Source organism: Pristiophorus japonicus, chromosome 16 (assembly GCF_044704955.1).
Source record: "Pristiophorus japonicus isolate sPriJap1 chromosome 16, sPriJap1.hap1, whole genome shotgun sequence".
NCBI classification, from domain to species: domain Eukaryota; kingdom Metazoa; phylum Chordata; class Chondrichthyes; family Pristiophoridae; genus Pristiophorus; species Pristiophorus japonicus.
In genome coordinates this window covers 757,679-779,718 of record NC_091992.1, presented here as the reverse complement: position 1 = coordinate 779,718, position 22,040 = coordinate 757,679, and the positions used below count along the sequence as shown (strand labels likewise).

The 22,040-nt window shown below is 47.0% G+C and overlaps 1 protein-coding gene across 1 annotated transcript in view; it reads left to right on the top strand.

The window, feature by feature from the left end:
- Nucleotides 1-22,040, top strand: part of pigl (phosphatidylinositol glycan anchor biosynthesis, class L) — a 56,494-nt gene that overhangs the window by 15,285 nt on the left and 19,169 nt on the right. The window contains exon 4 of the mRNA XM_070857983.1: nucleotides 20,392-20,482. Coding sequence (XP_070714084.1) covers nucleotides 20,392-20,482 — 91 coding nt within the window. The remainder of the gene's footprint in view (nucleotides 1-20,391; nucleotides 20,483-22,040) is intronic.

Genomic DNA, 22,040 nt, shown 5'->3' with positions numbered 1-22,040 from the left:
TTTGAGAATTTCAATTCAGGTTTCAAAAATCTAAAGCTGGTATCAGTGAAAGTTGTTGGATTGTCTTCAAACCCTATCTGGTTCAGTAAGGCCCGGTCAGTGACTGTGTGACCAGTCCCACACCAACATGGTTGACTCCTAAATGGCCTCTGTAGGGGCTGTGCAAGGCCGCAGGGTGTATCAAACAGAAGGTTCACCACCAGCTTCTCAGGGCAACTAGGAATGGGCAATAAATGCCAGCGATGTCCACATCTCGAGAATTAATATAAAAATAACATTAGCCTCCGAGCTCTTGAATTATCATGGGGCAAACTGACCAGCGTTTCCAAATCCTGATTGCCAAGCAGCAACCCTGCTGGAAACCTAGCTAGGTGTCGCATCACGTGAGAAGAGGATTGGGTGCAATGTTTCCAGAATTGAATGTACTGCTTGCACTCACTGATGGTATTCACAGCCACTCAAGTGACGCCTTGAGTTTGTTGAACTGTCAACAAGAATCACCGTCTCCAGGAGATGAGGGAAAAAAGGAGCAGCGACTAAGTTCCCTCACTGCATATAGTACCAGTGGCCCTGGGGCAGAGGTTTACTGCTGCCCACTCTGACCTGCTCAATTGTTGAGTGTAGGTTACCATTTCACCGAGCAGCTGGAGGATTCATCCGGAGAGGAACCATTTCTGGATGCTGTCTTGTGGCTATTCTATTGGTTGGTTTCCGAGTGACATAAACCTCACTTCTTACAAAAGGTAAGTGCTGCATAGAATGATCAGGGACCAGAGTGATCTCCTTGGATAGTTCTGATCGCCACGTGGAGGGAGGGGAGGGGGGGGGCTGCGGGGGCGTGCCGAGGCGGTGGGGGGAGGGGGGCATTGGGATGGGGGTGGGGGGTGGTGGGGGAGGGGGCCGGGGGGGGAGGGGTGTTGAAGAGGAATTGCACAGATTCTTTCCCCCCAAATTGGCCTGGGTTTTTATCTGTTTTTCCGCCTTTCCCAGGAGATCCCATGGTTTTTGGGTGGGGTGGAGAGTGGATATATTGTGATAGACAAGATATCACCATTGTGTGGGACAGGCTTGATGGACTAGAGGGTCTGTTCCTGTCCATCATTGTTCGTGTATTCGTATGTAGGGCACAGAGAGCTTTCTCAACTGGGGTGGGGCCTGGTGTCAGAAGTCCCAACTTGGGTGTGGGGGGCAGGAGATAAAGTAATTTGCAAAGCAAGATTGGGTGCCTTGCACTAACCAAACAAGAGTTTAGTATTGTAAAATAGATGCTTGGGCAGTAGAGAGGAGTTGCTGGGGTGATTGGTCCTGTGATATTTGTCCTAGTCTATCTCATTCAGAGCTTGTGCTCTGTCTAACTCTAAAAGTTGCTGATGTATGTGACTGGATGGACCCAGTGTATGGCCTGCCATAGATGGTGAATTTGGACAATGATAAAGGTTTGGAGTAATAACCAATAAAATCAATAGAATCATAACATTTTGATCATTAGAAATACAATTCAAACCAAAACTGCAACTGAAATAGGGAGAACAGTAGAGACTGGGGATGTAGTTAAAGACTTGGACAAGTGATTAGTTACAGAATTGGGCAAATGGGGCCATATTAAATGTTCAAATATTGTACATATTGGTGCAAATATGTATTTAACTGCACAACATTGGCTGATAATATGTCACCATCCCCTCACCACTTTTAACATATCAGTACATTTATTTTCTAAGCTGGGACCCTCCTGGCTCCATATCATGCACATCACAGAACACCGAGTGTGCCGGTTACACCGAGCATGCCGGGTACAGTGGGAGTGCCGGGTACACCGAGTGCGCCGGGTACAGTGGGAGCGCCGGGTACAGTGGGAGTGCCGGGTACACCGAGTGCGCCGGGTACAGTGGGAGCGCCGGGTACAGTGGGAGTGCCGGGTACAGTGGGAGTGCCGGGTACAGTGGGAGTGCCGGGTACAGTGGGAGTGCTGGGTACACCGAGTGCGCCGGTTATGGCAGGTACAGTGGGAGTGCCGGTTACACCGAGCGTGCCGGGTACAGTGGGAGCGCCGGGTACACCGAGCGTGCCGGGTACACCGAGCGTGCCGGGTACAGTGGGAGCGCCGGGTACACCGAGCGTGCCGGGTACAGTGGGAGCGCCGGGTACAGTGGGAGTGCCGGTTACACCGAGCGCGCCGGTTATGCCAGGTACAGTGGGAGTGCCGGTTACACCGAGCGTGCCGGGTACAGTGGGAGTGCCGGTTACACCGAGTGCGCCGGTTATGCCGGGTACAGTGGGAGTGCCGGGTACACCGAGTGCGCCGGTTATGCCGGGTACAGTGGGAGTGCCGGGTACAGTGGGAGTGCCGGGTACACTGAGCGCGCCGGTTATGCCGGGTACAGTGGGAGTGCCGGGTACACCGAGCGTGCCGGGTACAGTGGGAGCGCCGGGTACAGTGGGAGTGCCGGGTACACCGAGTGCGCCGGTTATGCCAGGTACAGTGGGAGTGCCGGTTACACCGAGCGCGCCGGTTATGCCAGGTACAGTGGGAGCGCCGGTTACACCGAGCGCGCCGGTTATGCCGGGTACAGTGGGAGTGCCGAGTGTGAGCTTTGCTGGGTACCGAGAAGAGCAATAAGGCTGGTCCCAGTGTAAAAGGGATTAGTTATAAGGAAAGACTAAAGAAGTGGTAGAATATGGAAGGAGAGACCTCAGTGAGTTATATGAAATATTACATATTATAGATTTTTTAAACTAAGTTATTACTTCAAAGTAAGCTAGGGCCAGAGAATATAAATGAAAATTAGTCAGAAATGAAATTGAAATGATTACTGGTGTATCTAGAATCATAGAAATTTACAGCACGGAAGGAGGCCATTCGGCCCATTGTGTCTGCACTGTTCGACCAAGAGCTACCCAGCCTAATCCTACTTTCCAGCTCTGGGTCCGTAGCCTGTAGGTTACGGCACTTCAGGTGCATATCCAAGTACTTTTTAAATGTGGTGAGGGTTTCTGCCTCTACCACCCTTTCAGGCAGTGAGTTCCAGCCCCCCACCACCCTCTGGATGAGGAAATTTCCCCTCATATCTCCTCTAAACCTCTCCCCCCAATTACTTTAAATATATGCTCCCTGGTTGTTGACCCCTCTGCCAAGGGAAACAGGTCCTTCCTATCCACTCTATCCAGGCCCCTCATAATTTTATACACCTCAATCCGATCTCCCCTCGGCCTCCTCTGTTCCAAAGAAAACAGACACAGCATCTCCAATCTGTCCTCGTAGCCAAAATTCTCCAGCTCAGGCAACTTTCTTCTGCACCCTCTCCAGTGCAATCACATCTTTCCTGTAATGTGGTGACCAGAACTGCACGCAGTACTCTAGCTGCGGCCTAACCAGTGTTTTATACAGTTCAAGCATAACCTCCCTGCTCTTGTATTCTATGCCTCGGCTAATAAAGGCAAGTATTCCATATGCCGCTTTAAACACCTTATCTACCTGGCCTGCTACCTTCAGGGATCTGTGGACCTGCACTCCAAGGTCCCTTTGTTCCTCTACACTTCTCAGTGTCCTACCATTTAATGTGTATTCCCTTGCCTTGTTAGCCCTCCCCAAATGCATTACCTCACACTTCTCCAGATTGAATTCCATTTGCCATTGTTCTGCCCACCTGACCAGTTCATCGATATCTTCCTGCAGTCTACAGCTTTCTTCTTCATTATCAACCACACGGCCTATTTTAGTGTCATCTGCAAACTTCTTAATCATAACCCCAACATTTAAATCCAAGTCATTGATATATACCACAAAAGGCAAGGGACCCAGCACTGAGCCCTGTGGAACCCCACTGGATACAGCCTTCCAGTCACAAAAACACCCATCAACCATTACCCTTTGCTTCCTGTCTCTGAGCCAATTTTGGATCCAATTTGCCACTTTGCCCTGAATCCCATGGGCTTTTACTCTTGTTACCAGTCTGCCACATGGGACCTTATCAAAAGCTAAAGTCCATATGCACTACATCGTATGCACTGCCCTCATCGACCCACCTTGTTACCACCTCAAAAAATGCAATCAAGTTAGTCAGACACGACCTTCCCTTAACAAATCCATGCTGACTGTCCTTGATTAATTCATGTATTTCCAAATGAAGATTTATCCTGTCCCTCAGGATTTTTTCCAATAATTTTCCCACCACTGAGGTTAGGCTGACTGGCCTGTAATTACTCGGTCTATCCCTTTCTCCCTTTTTAAACAAGGGTGCAACATTCGCAGTCCTCCAATCCTCTGTATCACACCTGTAGCCAGAGAGGATTGGAAAATGATGGTCAGAGCCTCTGCTAGTTCCTCCTTTGCTTCGCTTAACAGCCTGGGATACATTTCATCCGGGCCTGGTGATTTATCCACTTTTTTAGCTTTATACTTCCTCTCTCACTATGTTTATCTCGTCTAATATTTCACCCTCCTCCTCCCTCATTGCAAAGTCTGCATCGCCCCCCTCTTTTGTGAAAGCAGATGCAAAGTATTCATTAAGAATCATTCCCACGTCTTTTGCCTCCACACACAGATTTCCTTTATGGTCTCTAATAGGTCTCACTCTTTCTCTCCACTTTGGCCAAATCCCATCTCAGCTCAGCAATAATTGGCTTTACCCCAATTGAGAACTTTTATTTCTGGTCCCCTGTGTCCTTTTCCATAACTACCCTAGATCTTACTGAATTATGATCACTAGCACCAAGATGCTCTCCCACTGATACCCCTTCCACCTGCCCCTCTTCATTCCCCAAAACCAAGTCCAGAACTGCCCCCTCCCTTGTTGGGCTTGTTGCATACTGGCTAAAGAAGTTCTCCTGAATGCATTTTAGGAATTCTGCACCCTCTGTACCATTCACATTACTTTTTTCCCCAGTTAATATTAGGGTAATTGAAATCCCCCACTATTACAGCTCTATAGTTTTTGCACTTAGAAACATAGAAAATAGGGGCAGGAGTAGGCTATTCGGCCCTTCGAGTCTACACCATTCAATAAGATCATGGCTGATCATTCACCTCAGTACCCCTTTCCTGCTTTCTCTCCATACCCCTTGATCCCTTTAGCCGTAAGGGCCATATCTAACTCCCTCTTGAATATATCCAATGAACTGGCATCAACAACTCTCTGCGGTAGGGAATTCCACAGGTTAACAACTCTCTGAGTGAAGAAGTTTCTCCTCATTTCAGTCCTAAATGGCTTACCCCTTATCCTTAGACTATGTCCTCTGGTTCTGGACTTCCCCAACATCAGGAACATTCTTCCTGCATCTAACCTGTCCAGTCCCATCAGAATTTTATGTTTCTATGAGATCCCCTTTCATCCTTCTGAACTCCAGTGAATACAGGCCCAGTCGATCCAGTCTCTCCTCATATGTCAATCCTGCCATCCGGGAATCAGTCTGGTGAACCTTTGCTGCACTCCCTCAATAGCAAGAACGTCCTTCCTCAGATTAGGAGACCAAAACTGAACACAATATTCCAGGTGAGGCCTCACCAAGGCCCTGTACAACTGCAGTAAGACCTCCCTGCTCCTATACTCAAATCCCCTAGCTATGAAGGCCAACATACCATTTGCCTTCTTTACCGCCTGCTGTACCTGTATGCCAACTTTCAATGAATGATGTACTATGACACCCAGGTCTCGCTGCACCTCCCCTTTTCCTAATCTGTCACCATTCAGATAATATTCTGCCTTCGTGTTTTTGCCACCAAAGTGGATAACCTCACATTTATCCATATTATACTGCATCTGCCATGTATTTGCCCACTCACCTAACCTGTCCAAGTCACCCTGTAGCCTCTTAGCATCCTCCTCACAGCTCACACTGCCACCCAGCTTAGTGTCATCTGCAAACTTGGAGATATTACACTCAATTCCCTCATCCAAATCATTAATGTATATTGTAAATAGCTGGGGTCCCAGCACTGAGCCCTGCGTCACTCCACTAGTCACTACCTGCCATTCTGAAAAGGACCCGTTAATCCCGACTCTCTGCTTCCTGTCTGCCAACCAGTTCTCTATCCACATCAGTACATTACCCCCAATACCATGTGCTTTAATTTTGCACACCAATCTCTTGTGTGGGACCTTGTCAAAAGCCTTTTGAAAGTCCAAATACACCACATCCACTGGTTCTCCCTTGTCCACTTTACTAGTTACATCCTCAAAAAATTCTAGAAGATTTGTCAAGCAGGATTTCCCTTTCATAAATCCATGCTGACTTGGGCCGATCCCGTCACTGCTTTCCAAATGCGATGCTATTTCATCTTTAATAATTGATTCCAACATTTTCCCCACTACTGATGTCAGGCTAACCGGTCTATAATTACCCGTTTTCTCTCCCTCCTTTTTTAAAAAGTGGTGTTACATTAGCTATCCTCCAGTCCATAGGAACCGATCCAGAGTCGATAGACTGTTGGAAAATGATCACCAATGCATCCACTATTACTAGGGCTACTTCCTTAAGTACTCTGGGATGCAGACTATCATGCCCCTGGAATTTATCGGCCTTCGTCCCATCAATTTCCCGCCTAATAAGGAGTTTCTTCAGTTCCTCCTTCTCACTAGCCCCTCGGTCCCCTAGTATTTCCGGAAGGTTATTTGTGTCTTCCTTTGTGAAGACAGGACCAAAGTATTTGTTTAACTGATCCGCCATTTCTTTGTTTCCCATTATAAATTCACCTGAATCTGACTGCAAGGGACCTACGTTTGTCTTCACTAATCTTTTTCTCTTCACATATCTATAGAAGCTTTTGCAGTCAGTTTTTATGTTCCCAGCAAGCTTCCTCTTATACTCTATTTTCCCCCTTCTAATTAAACCCTTTGTCCTCCTCTGCTGTATTGTAAAATTCTCCCAGTCCTCGGGTTTGCTGCTTTTTCTGGCCAATTTATATCTCAGCAACTTGCCCACATATTTGTTCTTTTATCACCCTCTGACTGTTTGGAGGTCTATAGTACACTCCCAGTTGTGTGATCGCCCCTTTACTGTTCGTTAATTCAACCCATACGGCCTCGTTTGATGACCTCTCCAACATATCCTCCCTTCTCACAGCTGTGGCATTACTTATGGCTTCTTGCATTCCCGATTTTCATCAGTCCATCATTGGTAGATATGCCTTCTGCTGCTTGGGCCCTCATGCCATCCATAAACCTCTCCATCTCTCTACCTCTCTCTCTCTGTGGCCCAATATGTAGCACTCTTGCCTCTGAGTCAGAAGGTTGTGGGTTCGAGTCCCACTCTAGGGACTTAAGCACAAAAAAATCTAGGCTGACACTCCAGTACAATGCTGAGAGAGCACTGCATTGTCAGAGGTGCCGTCTTTCGGATGAGACATTAAACCGAGGCCCCGTCTGCTCTCTCAAGTGGACATAAAAGATCCCACGGCACTATTTTGAAGAAGAGCAGGGGAGTTATCTCCGGTGTCCAGGCCAATATTTATCTCTCAATCAACAGCACAAAAAAAAGATTCATCATGAGCAATCCCTCGAAATCGAGGAAGACTTGCTTCCACTCTAAAAGTGAGTTCTCAGGTGACTGAACAGTCCAATACAGGAATTACAGTCTCTGTCACAGGTGGGACAGACAGTGGTTGAAGGAAAGGGTGGGTGGGACTGGTTTGCCGCACGCTCCTTCCACTGCCTGCGCTTGTTTTCTGCACGCTCTCGGCGACGAGACTCGAGGTGCTCGGTGCCCTCCCGGATGCACTTCCTCCACTTTGGGTGGTCTTTGGCCAGAGACTCTCAGGTGTCGGTGGGAATGTTGCATTTTATCAAGGAGGCTTTGAAGATGTCCTTGAAACATTTCCTCTGCCGGCTCGCTTGCGGTGTGGGAGTTCCGAGTAGAGCGCTTGCTTTGCGAGTCTTGTGTCAGGCATGTGAACATTGTGGCCTGCCCATCGGAGCTGGTCGAGTGTGGTCAGTGCTTCGATGCTGGGAATGTTGGCCTGATCGAGGACACTAACGTTGGTGTGTCTGTCCTCCCAGGGGATTTGCAGGGTCTTGCAGAGACATCATTGGTGGTATTTCTCCAGCAATTTGAGGTGTCTACTGTATATGGTCCATGTCTCTGAGCCATACAGGAGGGCGGGTATCACTACAGTTCTGTGAGCTTGGTGGCAGATTTAAGGGCTTGATCTTCGAACACTCTCTTCCTCAGGTGGCCGAAGGCTGAGCTGGCGCACTGGAGGTGATGTTGAATCTCGTCGACGATGCCTGCCCTTGCTGATAATAGGCTCCTGAGGTATGGAAAGTGGTCCACACTGTGCAGGGCTGCATGGTGGATTTTGATGACTGGAGGGCAGTGCTGTGTGGTGGGGTCAGGTTGGTGGAGGACCTTTGTCTTACGGATGTTTAGTGTAACGCCCATGCTTTCGTACGCCTCGGTGAAAATGTTGACTATCACTTGGAGTTCAGTCTCTGAATGTGCGCAGACGCAAGCGTCGTCCGTGTACTGTAGTTCAAGAATAGAGGATGGGGCAGTCTCGGGCCTGGCCTGGAGGCGACGTAGGTTGAACAGGTTCCCACTGGTTCTGTAATTTAGTCCCACTCCAGCGGGGAGCTTGTTGAGTGTGAGGTGGAGCATTGCAGCGAGGAAGATCGAGAAGAGGGTTGGGGCGATGACGCAGCCCTGCTTGACCTCGGTCCGGACGTGGATTGGGTCTGTGATAGATCCATTGGTCAGGATCACGGCTGGTCATTATCACATTGCTGTTTGTAGGAACTTGCTTGTGCGCAAATTGGTTGCTGCGTTTCCTACATGACAACAGTGACGACATTCCAAAGGTACGTCATTAGGTGTACGGTGCTTTGAGACGTCTGGTGGTCGTGAAAGGCGCTATATAAATCCAAGTCTCTCTCCTTTAAGACGCTCCTTAAAATCTGCCTCTTTGACCAAGCTTTTGGTCACCTGTCCTTATACCTTCTTATGTGGCTCGATGTTAAATGTTGTTTGATAATGTTCCTGTGACGTGCCTTGGGACATTTTACTCCGATATAACTGTTAAGTCAGAGGATGTGCTAGCGCTCGGTTAACTTCTGTTGTCAGCTGGGTGTATGGCGTGTGCAGGAACCCTTCACCATTTCTCAGTCTCCAAGGCAAGCGCCTGCAGCGTCTCTGGTGCACTGTTCCCATAGGGACGTGTTCCACTTATCCAAGTCCAAGGAGTTTACATGTCGTTTGACAGAACTAAGATTTGGGTACTTCCATTGGTCAGCGGGGGTAGAGCTCAAGATTACCCAGTTAAAAGGGCAGCGTTTGCCTGAGCTGCTTGTCTCGCTGGAACACTTTACTGTTTGTTATCTGGAGCCCAGTGGAAAGGATCCTGCCCCTAATGATCAGTCTACCCAAGTGGTAACATTAGTTTGCCAGAACAGTGTCCTGGAATACTGCCTGAGTCAGGTGTCGGATTATTGGGAGATATGTAGAAATAACTTGAGGGGTAAGGGTTTAGGAGTAGGATGTAGTGCTATTGGGAGCAATGACTCCGCTTCTCACTTCATAAATATTCCCTCCATGATCTGATCCAAAAATGATCACAGAAAAAATATATTCAATATTACCTGGAAAAAAATTAAATCAATACACTAAACATTAGCCTCAACATAAATAATTAAATGAATGCACAAAATATTCACTATAAAGTTAAACGTACATTAATACTGAAAATGTTTTAAAATTGTGTCAGAAAGAAACATTTCAAATGATGTTTCTGTCCTTGCTTTTAATACTTGCTTTAGTGGACAAAGTCCCACTGGACACAACCTGAAAGGACACTTGCGAATATGGAAGCCCTACCTGGGCAGCGACGCTCCATACCACCTGCAACAACAACAGCTTGCATTTATATAGCGCCTTTAATGTAGTAAAACGTCCGCAGGTGCTTCACAGGCACAATTCTGCAAACACCGCAAACAGCGAAAGAGCAGAGATGAGAATTGGACAAAGGGTCAAGCGATGAAAGATGGGGGGGGGGGGGGTGAAGAGAGGAGAAAAAGTAAAGTTCAAGAATGATGTCCTGCATACAAGGTTCTTCAATTTAAAACAAACGGCTGGAAAGCCCGAAGTTTCACTAAATACTAACCCAGTGAGACAATGTGTGGCACAGCTTTGACTCAGTCCATGTTTACAGAGAGTCTGCACATTCTGTGGGGGATGGGCAGGGCATCTGAAAACTAGGACATGAGCCCATTAAGTCTGTGTTTGCCTTATCAGGCATGACAGCTGAGTGCTGCGTAGCGTTGCTGGGTGAACTCCACTGACCTTGTGCTGTTTCCATCTCTGGCTCGAGGCCAGCAATGAGCATGTAGTACTCTGAGCTTCCCCTCAACTGCACACACTGCCTGTAAAATGTTCATAGAATATGTTCATCAATTTCACAAACAGCCCAAGTCATTCCACTGATCAAGGATTTATATGAATGATCGGGGGTTGGAGCCACAGAGCTATTCACCCTGCAAGTGGGCATGGAGGCTGCAGATGTTGAACAACTGTGACCGTGGGGTCTATGGCTGCCGCCATGTTGGGAGCTTCTAAACATTCTGCACATCCATATCAAACAAACAAACAGTGCTCGCTGGTAACTATCGACTGCACCATGACCATGACCCAGCTGCCCTGTGTGTGTGGGCCTGCACCTGTAGTACGCTGGAACCTGGCGCCATTGTGGCAGATTACACAGGAGCTGTGAAGCAAATGTCCACATCCTCCATAACAACAAGTGTCCGTCATCCTCCATAACAACAAGTGTCCGTCATCCTCCATAACAACAAGTGTCCGTCATCCTCCATAACAACAAGTGTCCGTCATCCTCCATAACAACAAGTGTCCACATCCTCCATAACAACAAGTGTCCGTCATCCTCCATAACAACAAGTGTCCGTCATCCTCCATAACAACAAGTGTCCGTCATCCTCCATAACAACAAGTGTCCGTCATCCTCCATAACAACAAGTGTCCACATCCTCCATAACAACAAGTGTCCGTCATCCTCCATAACAACAAGTGTCCGTCATCCTCCATAACAACAAGTGTCCGTCATCCTCCATAACAACAAGTGTCCGTCATCCTCCATAACAACAAGTGTCCGTCATCCTCCATAACAACAAGTGTCCGTCATCCTCCATAACAATATACCTCCATTGTAGTGAATGACAGCTAAAAACGCAATCGCAGAAAACACAACAAGGCAGGAAGTTAGAAAACTTGGGAGGAATCCCATCAGGACTCACGGTTGGGTTTCCTCACATCAGAAACAATATCATTTGCACATGGGAATCAAACTGGCCTTAATTGCTGCCGACCAGTCTCATAAATACCACTGTCACCTCCTGAAAATCCCTTGACCCTTTCCCATGGGAATGTGAGGCTGTTAATTTTCCAATATTGTCTCTGTGATGTTGCTCTGAGGATATTGGAGTATTGGAGTGGGGGTGTGGGGTTATTGGGGTGGGGAATATTGCAGTGAGGGATATTGGAGTGAGGGATATTGGAGTGAGGGTGAGGGATATTGGAGTGAGGGTGGGGGCAATATTGGAGTGAGGGTAGGGGGGATATTGGAGTGAGGGTGGGAGATATTGGAGTGAGGGTGGGGGGAATATTGGAGTGAGGGTGGGAGATATTGGAATGAGGGATATTGGAGTGAGGGTGGGAGATATTGGAGTGAGGGATATTGGAGTGAGGGTGGGGGGGATATTGGAGTGAGGGTGAGATATTGGAGTGAGGGATATTGGAGTGAGGGTGGGGGATATTGGAGTGAGGGATATTGGAGTGAGGGTGGGGGGAATATTGGAGTGAGGGTGGAGGGGATATTGGAGTGAGGGTGGGGGGAATATTGGAGTGAGGGTGGGGGGGATATTGGAGTGAGGGTGGGAGATATTGGAATGAGGGATATTGGAGTGAGGGTGGGGGATATTGGAGTATCCGATCTCTGCTCTTCTCGGGTCTCACACAGTCACAACTCTGACATATCCTGCAGTCTGACACTGCTGTGCTTACACAACTGTTGCAATGGTATAATTTTGCAAACATGAAATTGGTGCTCTAAAGTACTTCTGCCATTTTCCTCAGGTACTACTTGCCTAAAAAGATTGATTTCCACGTTCTAAACGATTAAATTTGAATTCTTACTGTATTTCTTTCCCCAGAAGTTCATAGAATCGCAGAAACGTGCAGCACAGGAGGCTATTCAGCCCCTTGTGCCTGAGCCTTGAAAGATCAGTCATGCTTGCTTTTACCATAACCCTGTACGTTCCTCATTCTCAACGACTTGTCCAACTCCCTTTTAAAATTATTTATGATATCAATTTTCACTCTTTTTCAGGTCGAATGTTCTTGATTTTTTTTCCAATGCTTTTGAATCAATGACCTCTAGTTATTAATCTACTTACCAGAGGGAATCATTTTTCTCTATCAAAATCTCTCATCATCTTGAAAACCTCTATTCAGTCACCTCTTAACCTTCTCTGTTCCAAGGAGCACAGGCCTAACTTTTCCAACTTCTCCTCATAACTGGAGTCAATCATCCCAAGTAACATGCTGGTAAACCTCCTCTGTACCCTTTCTAATGTCTGTAACATTTCTGAGGCCTTTACATATTTTCTAACATGTGGTGCCCAGAACTGTCCACAATACTCCAGCTCAGGCCCAGCCAAATCCCGTTCACACATCACCCCAGTGCTCGCTAACCTACATTGGCTCTCATTCCGGCAACGCCTTGATTTTAAAATTCTCATCCTCGTGTTCAAATCCATCCATGGCCTCGTCCCTCTGTGTTTGTAACCTCCTCCGGTCAAACAACCCTCTGAGATCTCTGCGCTCCTCCAATCCTGGCCTCTTGCGCATCTTCCACTTCCATTGGTGTCTGTGCCTTCAACCAACTAGGCCCTAAGCTCTGCCTTTAAGATGCTCCTTAAAACCCACCTCTTTGGTCACCTGTCCTGTGGCTCAGTGTAAAATTTTTGTCTGATTAAGTTCCTGTGAACGCAGTGGGACATCTTTACTACGTTAAAGGTGCTATATAAATGCAAGTTGTTGTTCGCTGACTGTTCTTTTACTATTGTAGCACAGAGAAAATCTTAATACGGTTGTGTTTTGACATCTCGACTTAAGATGAGAAATAGCTTGTAGGAATGGTAGGTCCAACCACCGTTCTCCCTTTCAATGATGCTGTGTATTAGGGCTGCACCTGTACCTTCTCCAGTACAAGGTGCGATAAATATCTCTGCAAAGGTTACAGAAGGTCATTGTACGGACTCGCTAGCTCCCACTCAGCTAAGCTCAATTCTGTCCTAATCCGAGATCCACATGTGCTTCCCAACATGGAGGCCAAATTCAGTCAAGTGTTCCTGCTGCAACAGTCAGGGTGAGCTGCCCCCCCACAGGTTAATAGTCTGTCATCACTCACTGTCTAGGGTTTGGTTTAGAGTATGTTTAATTTCTTTTTAAATGTCTCGGCAGCTGGGTGTGTGTAAAGCTTGTGTCTGTTAAACGTGCTCCCTTATTGTTCCGTCCTCTCGTGATAAAAAGGGTTCAGCTGCATCCAGTGCCTCCCAATTACAATTAGCGGAGTTTGGGAACTCACAGTGTCAGGATCCTACCTTGGTCAGCTTGTTGTCAGCCACTGCCACAGTGGCTTGGCTTAGTCGGGTTGCCTGTCTGCGGGTTGCTGCAATCGGAGGCTCCCTCAGAGCAATGTGATCAGCTCCTCCCAGTGTGACCTTTCTCCTCAGGCAGTTCATAGAGACTGTTACAGCCCCCTCGCGTCAGATCTCGGTCTCAATCTCTGACGTGAGCTTTGCTGTGTTACCATAGTAAATTTATCAATCAAAAATATCCTCCCCCATTTTGTAGGTCAGAGTTCAGCAACTGCATTTCAGCAGCCACAGGTTATTAAAATTAGCATAAGAACGCAGCCTGCTCTGAGGTCGCCCCGGGTCACTGGTGGTGTTGCTATGGTGAAGCAGTTGCTAAAGATTCCAGTTTCCTGGAGTAGTATCTATCGCTGGCGTTCTTTCAACCCAGCCGCTTGGAACACTTAACCCTTTGGAGGCTGAAGATCCTTTTTTTAAATGTGTAATGTATTTGCTTCATGGGTTCTTGCTTAAGAATTCATAGCAACACATTGCTATTGAGAAATATTTTGGTTTATTAACAAAGGTTTAACAGTCACACTACACATTACTAGTTCATCCACTAGGCTCACAATTGCATACCTCATCGTGGATGACCCAGACCCAACTGACTGGGGTTTTATTGAGTTTTATGAACGTCACGTGACTAGCTAAGCCAATCGTAATGCAATGGCTCGTAATGTAATTTCATTTATTCTCGCTCCCTGTTTTGCTCCACCATTGTTGTGAGCACAGACATCGACTGATTCACACAGCTGCACCAGGCATTGCACTTGCGAGACCAGCGAGCGGCTGTGGGGAGAGCGTCTTGTTCTGCTTTTATTTGCCATTTGGGCTGGGCAGTGCCTTTGGCCCACTGCTTTTGCAGCACATGCTGATAAAGGAATTCCTTGACCCCTACTCTCGTGTGAGTGTTTAAGGTAAATTAATGTTAAACGCAAGAAGACCACAAACATAGTTGTGACGTTAGGGGAAATGCAGAGAAGAGGTGAGAGGGTGAGCTCCCATTACAACTTCAGCCTAAAGGTCCCCAAATGCCATCCCTACAGATGGTCTGTAGGAATCTTGCCATATTATGTGGGGATCTGTCAGAGGCTGTCTGTGGGATGGCACATGGTGATCTAGCCAGCTCCAGTTAGTAATATCAAATATCTTGTGTGTGCACAGTTTGGGGGTGACATTGGCCCTGACCCTCGCTATACCATGAGCATCTGGAGATCTTTAACAATGTGGCACTTACATTGAATCTAGAATATTCTGGAGCATTTACAGATTTTTAAAACATTTCAGTGTAGAATGCGGTTCCAGTCTGTCTCTGGTGACTGAACCAGTCGTGCATCAGAGTGACTGGGTTTGGAGTCCTCCAGTACAGATGACATGATCCTGTGAGTTTGGAGTCTGTGCTTAACACACTGGCAGGAGTGTAGCAATCCGTTGTACCCACTGTGCCCTGCAAGGTGCCGGGACACTCGGGGCCTGTTCCCGGTTGAACCTTGAGGGTGCAGTACTGAACAGATGCAAAATACATCCCCAATAAATGATCAGCCCTGTTCCACTCCAGTGTGTAGACTGCAGGACAAGTGACACCCCAGTCCACAAACACCCATGTTGGCCGGTCTTATGATAATGGGTTATCGTAGATATTTGCTTACAAAGTCAGGTATAAAATGTGATCGTTATTCTTCAGTTGACCAATAAGAGCAGCTGCAGTGACTTCTTGTCTGTTACAGCACCATAAACATTTACAGTTTAGAAGACCATCTGAGTCATTTTGTTTGTGCCAGCTCTTTGTTATATCAATCCCAAACTGATCCCACTGCCCCATTCTCTCCCCATAGCCCTGTATCAATCCCAAACTAATCCCACTGCCCCACTCTCTCCCCATAGCCCTGTATCAATCCCAAACTAATCCCACTGCCCCACTCTCTCCCCATAGCCCTGTATCAATCCCAAACTAATCCCACCGCCCCACTCTCTCCCCATAGCCCTGTATCAATCCCAAACTAATCCCACCGCCCCACTCTCTCCCCATAGCCCTGTATCAATCCCAAACTAATCCCACTGCCCCACTCTCTCCCCATAGCCCTGTATCAATCCCAAACTAATCCCACTGCCCCACTCTCTCCCCATAGCCCTGTATCAATCCCAAACTAATCCCACTGCCCCACTCTCTCCCCATAGCCCTGTATCAATCCCAAACTAATCCCACTGCCCCACTCTCTCCCCATAGCCCTAAGTCTTCCAGGGTTTCAAATGTTTATCTTCCTTAAAAGACGTGTCACCGCACAGCAACTGCAAAACCAATGCACTGATAGCAAACAGCATGTGGTATTGTATCAGTTTCTCACCCAATAGATGATTCTGTGTGTGAGCCAGATGGCTACCCGTCTATGGAAAGCATCACAGACACGACCAATTCTGTCCACACATGTGAACCTTCCAATGAGGGTCAGTAAATAGTGACCAGGAGCAGGGTCCAGGCAGGTATCCCCTCCCCCCTCCAGAGCAGGGCTACTGCGGCCTGCTCAACCTCCCCCCCGACCCACCCCCCGCTGCTGTCCCACCTCGACTCAGATTTGGAACTGGGAGCTGGAGGAAAGGAATTGCAGAATAGAGGAAAACGCAGTCAGGAAGCCGGGTCCTGGCCTTCAGTGAGCAGGGCAGGCTGGGTTCTGCACGTAGTGCGATCCACATCAAATCACCAGCATGAAATGCTGCTTTGCTGGACTGTATAGAGGACTGTGATTCATTTCCCTTCTTGGCCCCAGTCCCTACCCCTCTTCAAGCACCGTGACCTAGTGACTTGTGTAGTCTGTAATTAATGCACTGATCCCTTGCCCAGCCTGGCTGAGGGAGCTGCACAGTGGGCCTCTCACAATGTGAGAGTGTGCACTTTGACCTTGAGCTAACCACCAAACTCCCAGCTGTGCCTTGTTGAACAGGGCGGGGGTGGGGAGAGCCAGCGGTTATGAACTGTGCAAATATTAAAACTACCTTTGCTGCTGAAGCATATCCACAGCTACCTCAATGCTGCACCCTGATCTGGAGAGAACAGATGGTGCTGGGCTGGGTGATGTATACAGTGCCAAGCAGGGTTGGTGCCAGGAGCTTATACGTGTTTAGACTATAACCAGTTGGGAGCCTCGCCTCGTATCGCAGCACAGCGCTATTGCGAGCTTGCACACCCATTAACACTAAGTGAGGTTCACCAAAGATTTAAAGTCACAACAAAGGAGCTTAGAATAGCTGAACGGGGATTGGTGCTTGCATCATGATCGTTCTAGTGTTACTGGTTCCGTGTCACAGTATCGGGGGAGGGGAGCTCATCGGGTTAATTAGTGAAGAATACATCTGGTGTTTGAGCTTTTCTGTACCAGGATTTCATCCTCAGTTGTGAGAATAAAGTTATTCTCTGAGATTCTGGCTCACATTCTGTTTCGAGCACGATCCCAAACAGGATATCACTTCCGGATTACTCCTACTGACTTACTACACTCAACTTGCACTTAAATCACCATTTTATAGTTTTAATCTTTTCCACTCTTTGTGGCATTTTGAAAGCGCAGTAGTTGAATACAGTAATGTGGAATTAAATGGTCATAGAATCTTACAGCCCATCGTGCCTGTGTCGGCTCTTTGAAAGAGCTGTCCAGTTAGACACTTGGCGCAACGTATTTCCACGGGTGCCCGAGTTCCTCTGATACCTCATGTAGGGGATATTCTTTGTGTTTGCACCTCAATATTGAGTGTGGGCAAAATAATTCACCATGGGTAGAGGTATCACAGCAAAATCTGATCCTATTCTCACCCAACATCCACGCACAACGATGCCTAGACAGTAATCAGGACCCCAGCCCACACTTCCTCCCCAACTCAAAGGTGCTGAGGCCAATTGTTGCACCCTAGCTGTGTCGGCAAGGACTGGGACCTGGGAGCCTCGGATCTGCAAGGTTCAGTGCCTATGGAGCCTCAGTGGGGATGGGAAGGAGTTTCATCTAATCTCATGTGTTGGTTTAAAACCACTTCCCAACCTATAGGAACCTTTTTTGCTTTAACATCAAATATCCAACAGCATAGGACACAGTGACACATCAGTTTATTTTATATCTAAAGAGAAATTTAGAAAGAAAACGTGGGAACAAAGAGATATCTGACAAGCGAATATTAAACAGCACTCTGTTACACACATTAATCAAAGTTTGCTGGTACATGTGGTTACTGGTTTATACCTGAGTAACCAGCAACTACATGGTTACTAGTTTATACCTAAGTAACCAGCAATTACCTGTTAATCCAGGTGTGTGGTTACTGATTAATGTGCGAGTAACTGGCAGCTACATGTTCATCTGGGTGTGCTATGTACACAGGTAATCATTGACTCTTTGTGAAAACATGGAATAATATGTTGAGTAAGCAGACCAGTCAAATGACCACAAACACACTGCTGTATTCCAGCATGAATTGGAACATATACTGGGTGCAGTCAGCTGTCAATATATCACTCCAGGGCACATTGCAAGCTCGTGAAGCAGTGTGGTTCAAGAGTTTCTCCAAAAGTCTGTTGCCTCCCACAAGGTTCGATATATTTTCAAACTCCTGGAGAAATGCTCTCAGGATCTGAGCTGCAACTGAGTCTTGGACTGTTGTGAGAGGAACGAAAGGATTCTCGGATAGGAGCAGATACTGGCGTTCAGACACCGTATGGGATACCTACACGGGTCAATGTTGAGAGGCAGCAGGCTGGCATAAATTATGTCCATTTATGTTCTGACATTTCTCAGGGTCGGTAAGATTTCAGTTCACGTTCTCGCAAGAGCTTCCTTTAGTTATTTATTTCCCTTGTGAAATTAAATGGATGAGTTTACGACAGATCAGATTATTCCTGATCAATTAGAAGTGACAGGCTCAGCAGACCCAAAGACTCTTTCTACACCTAAGCTCGTAAACACATATGGAAATGTTGAAAACGTTCTAGAAGAACTTGCACACCGTTCGGAAGCCAGACTTAAGATGGAAACAGCTCTTCCTGTATAATCCTCGTGCTGCCTGCTCTCGTACTGACTGTCAAATCCTTACATGGGCCACCTCGGCATTAAACCTACAGGAAACTCTGATTTCTACATTGTTCTATAGTAATCAGCCCTTCAATCCTTAATGGATTACATGTTGCATAGTATTTGGCTCTCTGAAGCCTGATGATCCTCAAGCTGTTGCCTGTAGCTATTTCTGCTTGAACCCACATGACCTGTATCTGTCCACAGTGGTTTAGGCTTGCTTCATCGCCTCTTTGGTTCCTGTTGCCTTAGAACGGGGATGGAACATGTCCAGGGAATTACAGACCAGTCAGATTAACTTCAGTGGTAGGAAAAATAATGGAATCCCAACTAATGGAGAAAATTGAAGAACATCTAGAAACCAGAAATATAATCATAGAAATTTACAGTAGGGGAGGAGGCCATTTTGGCCCATCATGTCCGTGCCGGAAGTATGAATAGTCGGCATGGATTTGAAAAGGGAAAGTCTTGCTTGACCAACCTCATTGAATTTTTTGAAGAGGTAGCATAGTGCAGACAATGGTAATGCAGTAGATGTAATTTATCTAGATTTTCAAAAGGCCTTCGATAAGGTGCCCCATAATAGACTTATGAACAAGGTCAGATAATGCGGAGTCAGGGGACAAGTAACAAAATGGGCCCGCTCACCCATCACCCCTTGTGCTCACTGCCTGTGTCCTAACTCGCACCGAGTCCCACTTACCCATCACCCCCTATGCTCGCTGACCCATGTCCTAACTCGCACCGAGTCCCACTCACCCATCACCCCCTGTGCTCGCTGCCCGTGTCCTAACTCGCACCGAGTCCCACTCACCCATCACCCCTTGTGCTCACTGCCTGTGTCCTAACTCGCACCAAAGCCCGCTCACCCATCACCCCCTGTGCTCACTGCCCGTGTCCTAACTCGCACCGAGTCCCACTCATCCATCACCCCCTGTGCTCACTGACCTACATTGGCTCCCAGTCTGGCAGCATCTCAATTTGAAAATTCTCCTCGTTTTCAAATCCCTTTATTGCCTCGCCCCTCCCTATCTCTGTAATTTCCTGCCCTACAATCCTCCGAGATATCTGAGCATCCCTGATTTTAATCGCTCTACCATTGGCGGTTGTGCGTTCAGCTGCCTGGGCTCTAAGCTCTGGAACTCCCTCCCCAGACCTCTCCACTTCTCTCTCCTCCTTTAAGATGCTCCTTAAAACCTACCTCTTTCACCTGTCCTGATAGCTCCTTGTGTGGCTCGATGTTGAATTGTGTCTGATTACGCTCCTGTCACGCACCTTGGGGTGTTTTACTCCATTAAAGGCGCTATATAAATGCAAGTTGTTGTTGATTAGAAAACAATCTTTGTACAGTGTGGTTAAAATGTGAACTGTTCTGCAGAGTCCATAAATTACAGAACATCTGAAATAGCAGGAGTCGGCCATTCGGCCCCTCGAGCCTGCTCCGCTATTTAATAAGATCATGGCTGATCTTCGACCTCAACTCCACCTTCCTGCCGACCCCCACATCCCTTGAGCCTCTTGGTATCCAAAAATCTCAATCTGTGTCTTGAATATAAGACGTATATGAAAGGGTATGTGGGGAGTGAGCAGCAGTGCAGTTAGACTAGATGTGGTGTGGGAGAAAGATGGCCATGAAGGTGATGTGATTTACCATTCTATCGTCGGCTCAGCTTTTCTCTTTCCTTATTTATTTTCTATAGACATCTTCCAGACCATCCCGGCGTGCACTGGGACCCAGAGCTCATCGCTACACTTATCCTGCGACACCTACAGATACATCACATCAGCCTGGTGAGGCCAAATGCTGCATTGTTTCCTTATGTCACTTTGCTTCAGTTAATGACTGTGCAGTTTTGCCCCTGGGAGAAATGCAGAAGGAATATGTTCTGCCTATGCAGATGATTACATAGCACATAGGGCCCAGAAACAGGCCATTCAGCCCAACCAGTCCATGCTGGCGTTTATGCTCCACTCGAGCCTCCTCCCGTCTTTCCTCATCTAACTCTATCAGCATAACCCTCTATTCCCTTCTCCCCCATTGGCTTGTCCAGCCTCCCCTTAAATACATCGATACTATTCGCCTCAACCCCTCCCTGTGGCAGCGAGTTCCACATTCTCACCGCTCTCCGGGTAAAGAAGTTTCTCCTGAATTCCCCATTGGATTTCTTGGTGACTATCTTATATTGATGGCCTCTGGTTATGCTCTTCACCACAAGTGGAAACATTCTCTCTGTATCCACTCTATCAAAATCTTTCATAATTTTAAAGACCTCTATTAGGTCACCCCTCAGTTTTCTTTTTTCAAGAGAAAAGAGACGCAGTCTGTTCATCCTTTCCTGATATGTATACCCTCGCATTTCTGGTATCATCCTTGTAAATCTTCTCTGCACCCTCTCCAGTGCCTCTATATCCTTTTTATAATATGGTGACCAGAACTGTACGCAGTGCTCCATGTGGTCTAACCAAGGTTCAATACAGGTTTAACATAACTTCCCTACTTTTCAATTCTATCCCTCTAGAAATAAACCCTAGAGCTTGTTTTGCTTTTTACGGCCTTGCTAACCTGTGTCGCAACATTTAGTGATTTGTGTATTTGTATCTGAGATCCCTTTGTTCCTCTACCCCACCCAGACTCACACCCTCCCAGTAATAAGTGACCTCCCTATTCTTCCTACCAAAATGTAATCCCTCACATTTATGTGTTGAACTTCATTTGCTGATTATATGCCCATCTGTAAGATTATTAATGTCCTCCTGTAATTTGTTGCAGTCCTCCTCAGTATTGACTGTCCCCCAATTTAGTGTCATTCACAAATTTAGAAATTGTGTTTTTGATTCCAAAGTCTAAATCGTTAATATAAATTGTGACCAACAGTGGTCCCAGCACTGATCCCTGTGGAACACCACCACCCACCTTCTGCCACTGTGTCTCTCTGTTTTCTGTCTCGAAGCCAGCTAGCGATCCATTCTGCTACTTGTCCCTGACTCTGCATTCTCTGACCTGGTCCATCAGTCTATTATGGGGAACCTTATCGAAGGCCTTTTGAAAATCTGGATAGATTACATCTACTGCATTACCCTTGTCTACTCTCTCTGCTACCTCTTCAAAAAATTCAGTAAGGTTGGTCAAACAAGGCTTTCCCTTTTGAAATCCAACTTTCCCTTTTGAAATTTTGAATGATTCTCGACGTTTCACCTTGCGTTCCTTGTTTCCTACCTCCATTTGATGATGCCCGTTTCACCTGTCTCACTTTTCGTGACACAATTTCCCTTTCTTACCACAAGGACACGTTCCCTCCTCTGATCAGTGTAAAGCACCCTCCAGTGGTGTGTTATGTTACTGCACTGC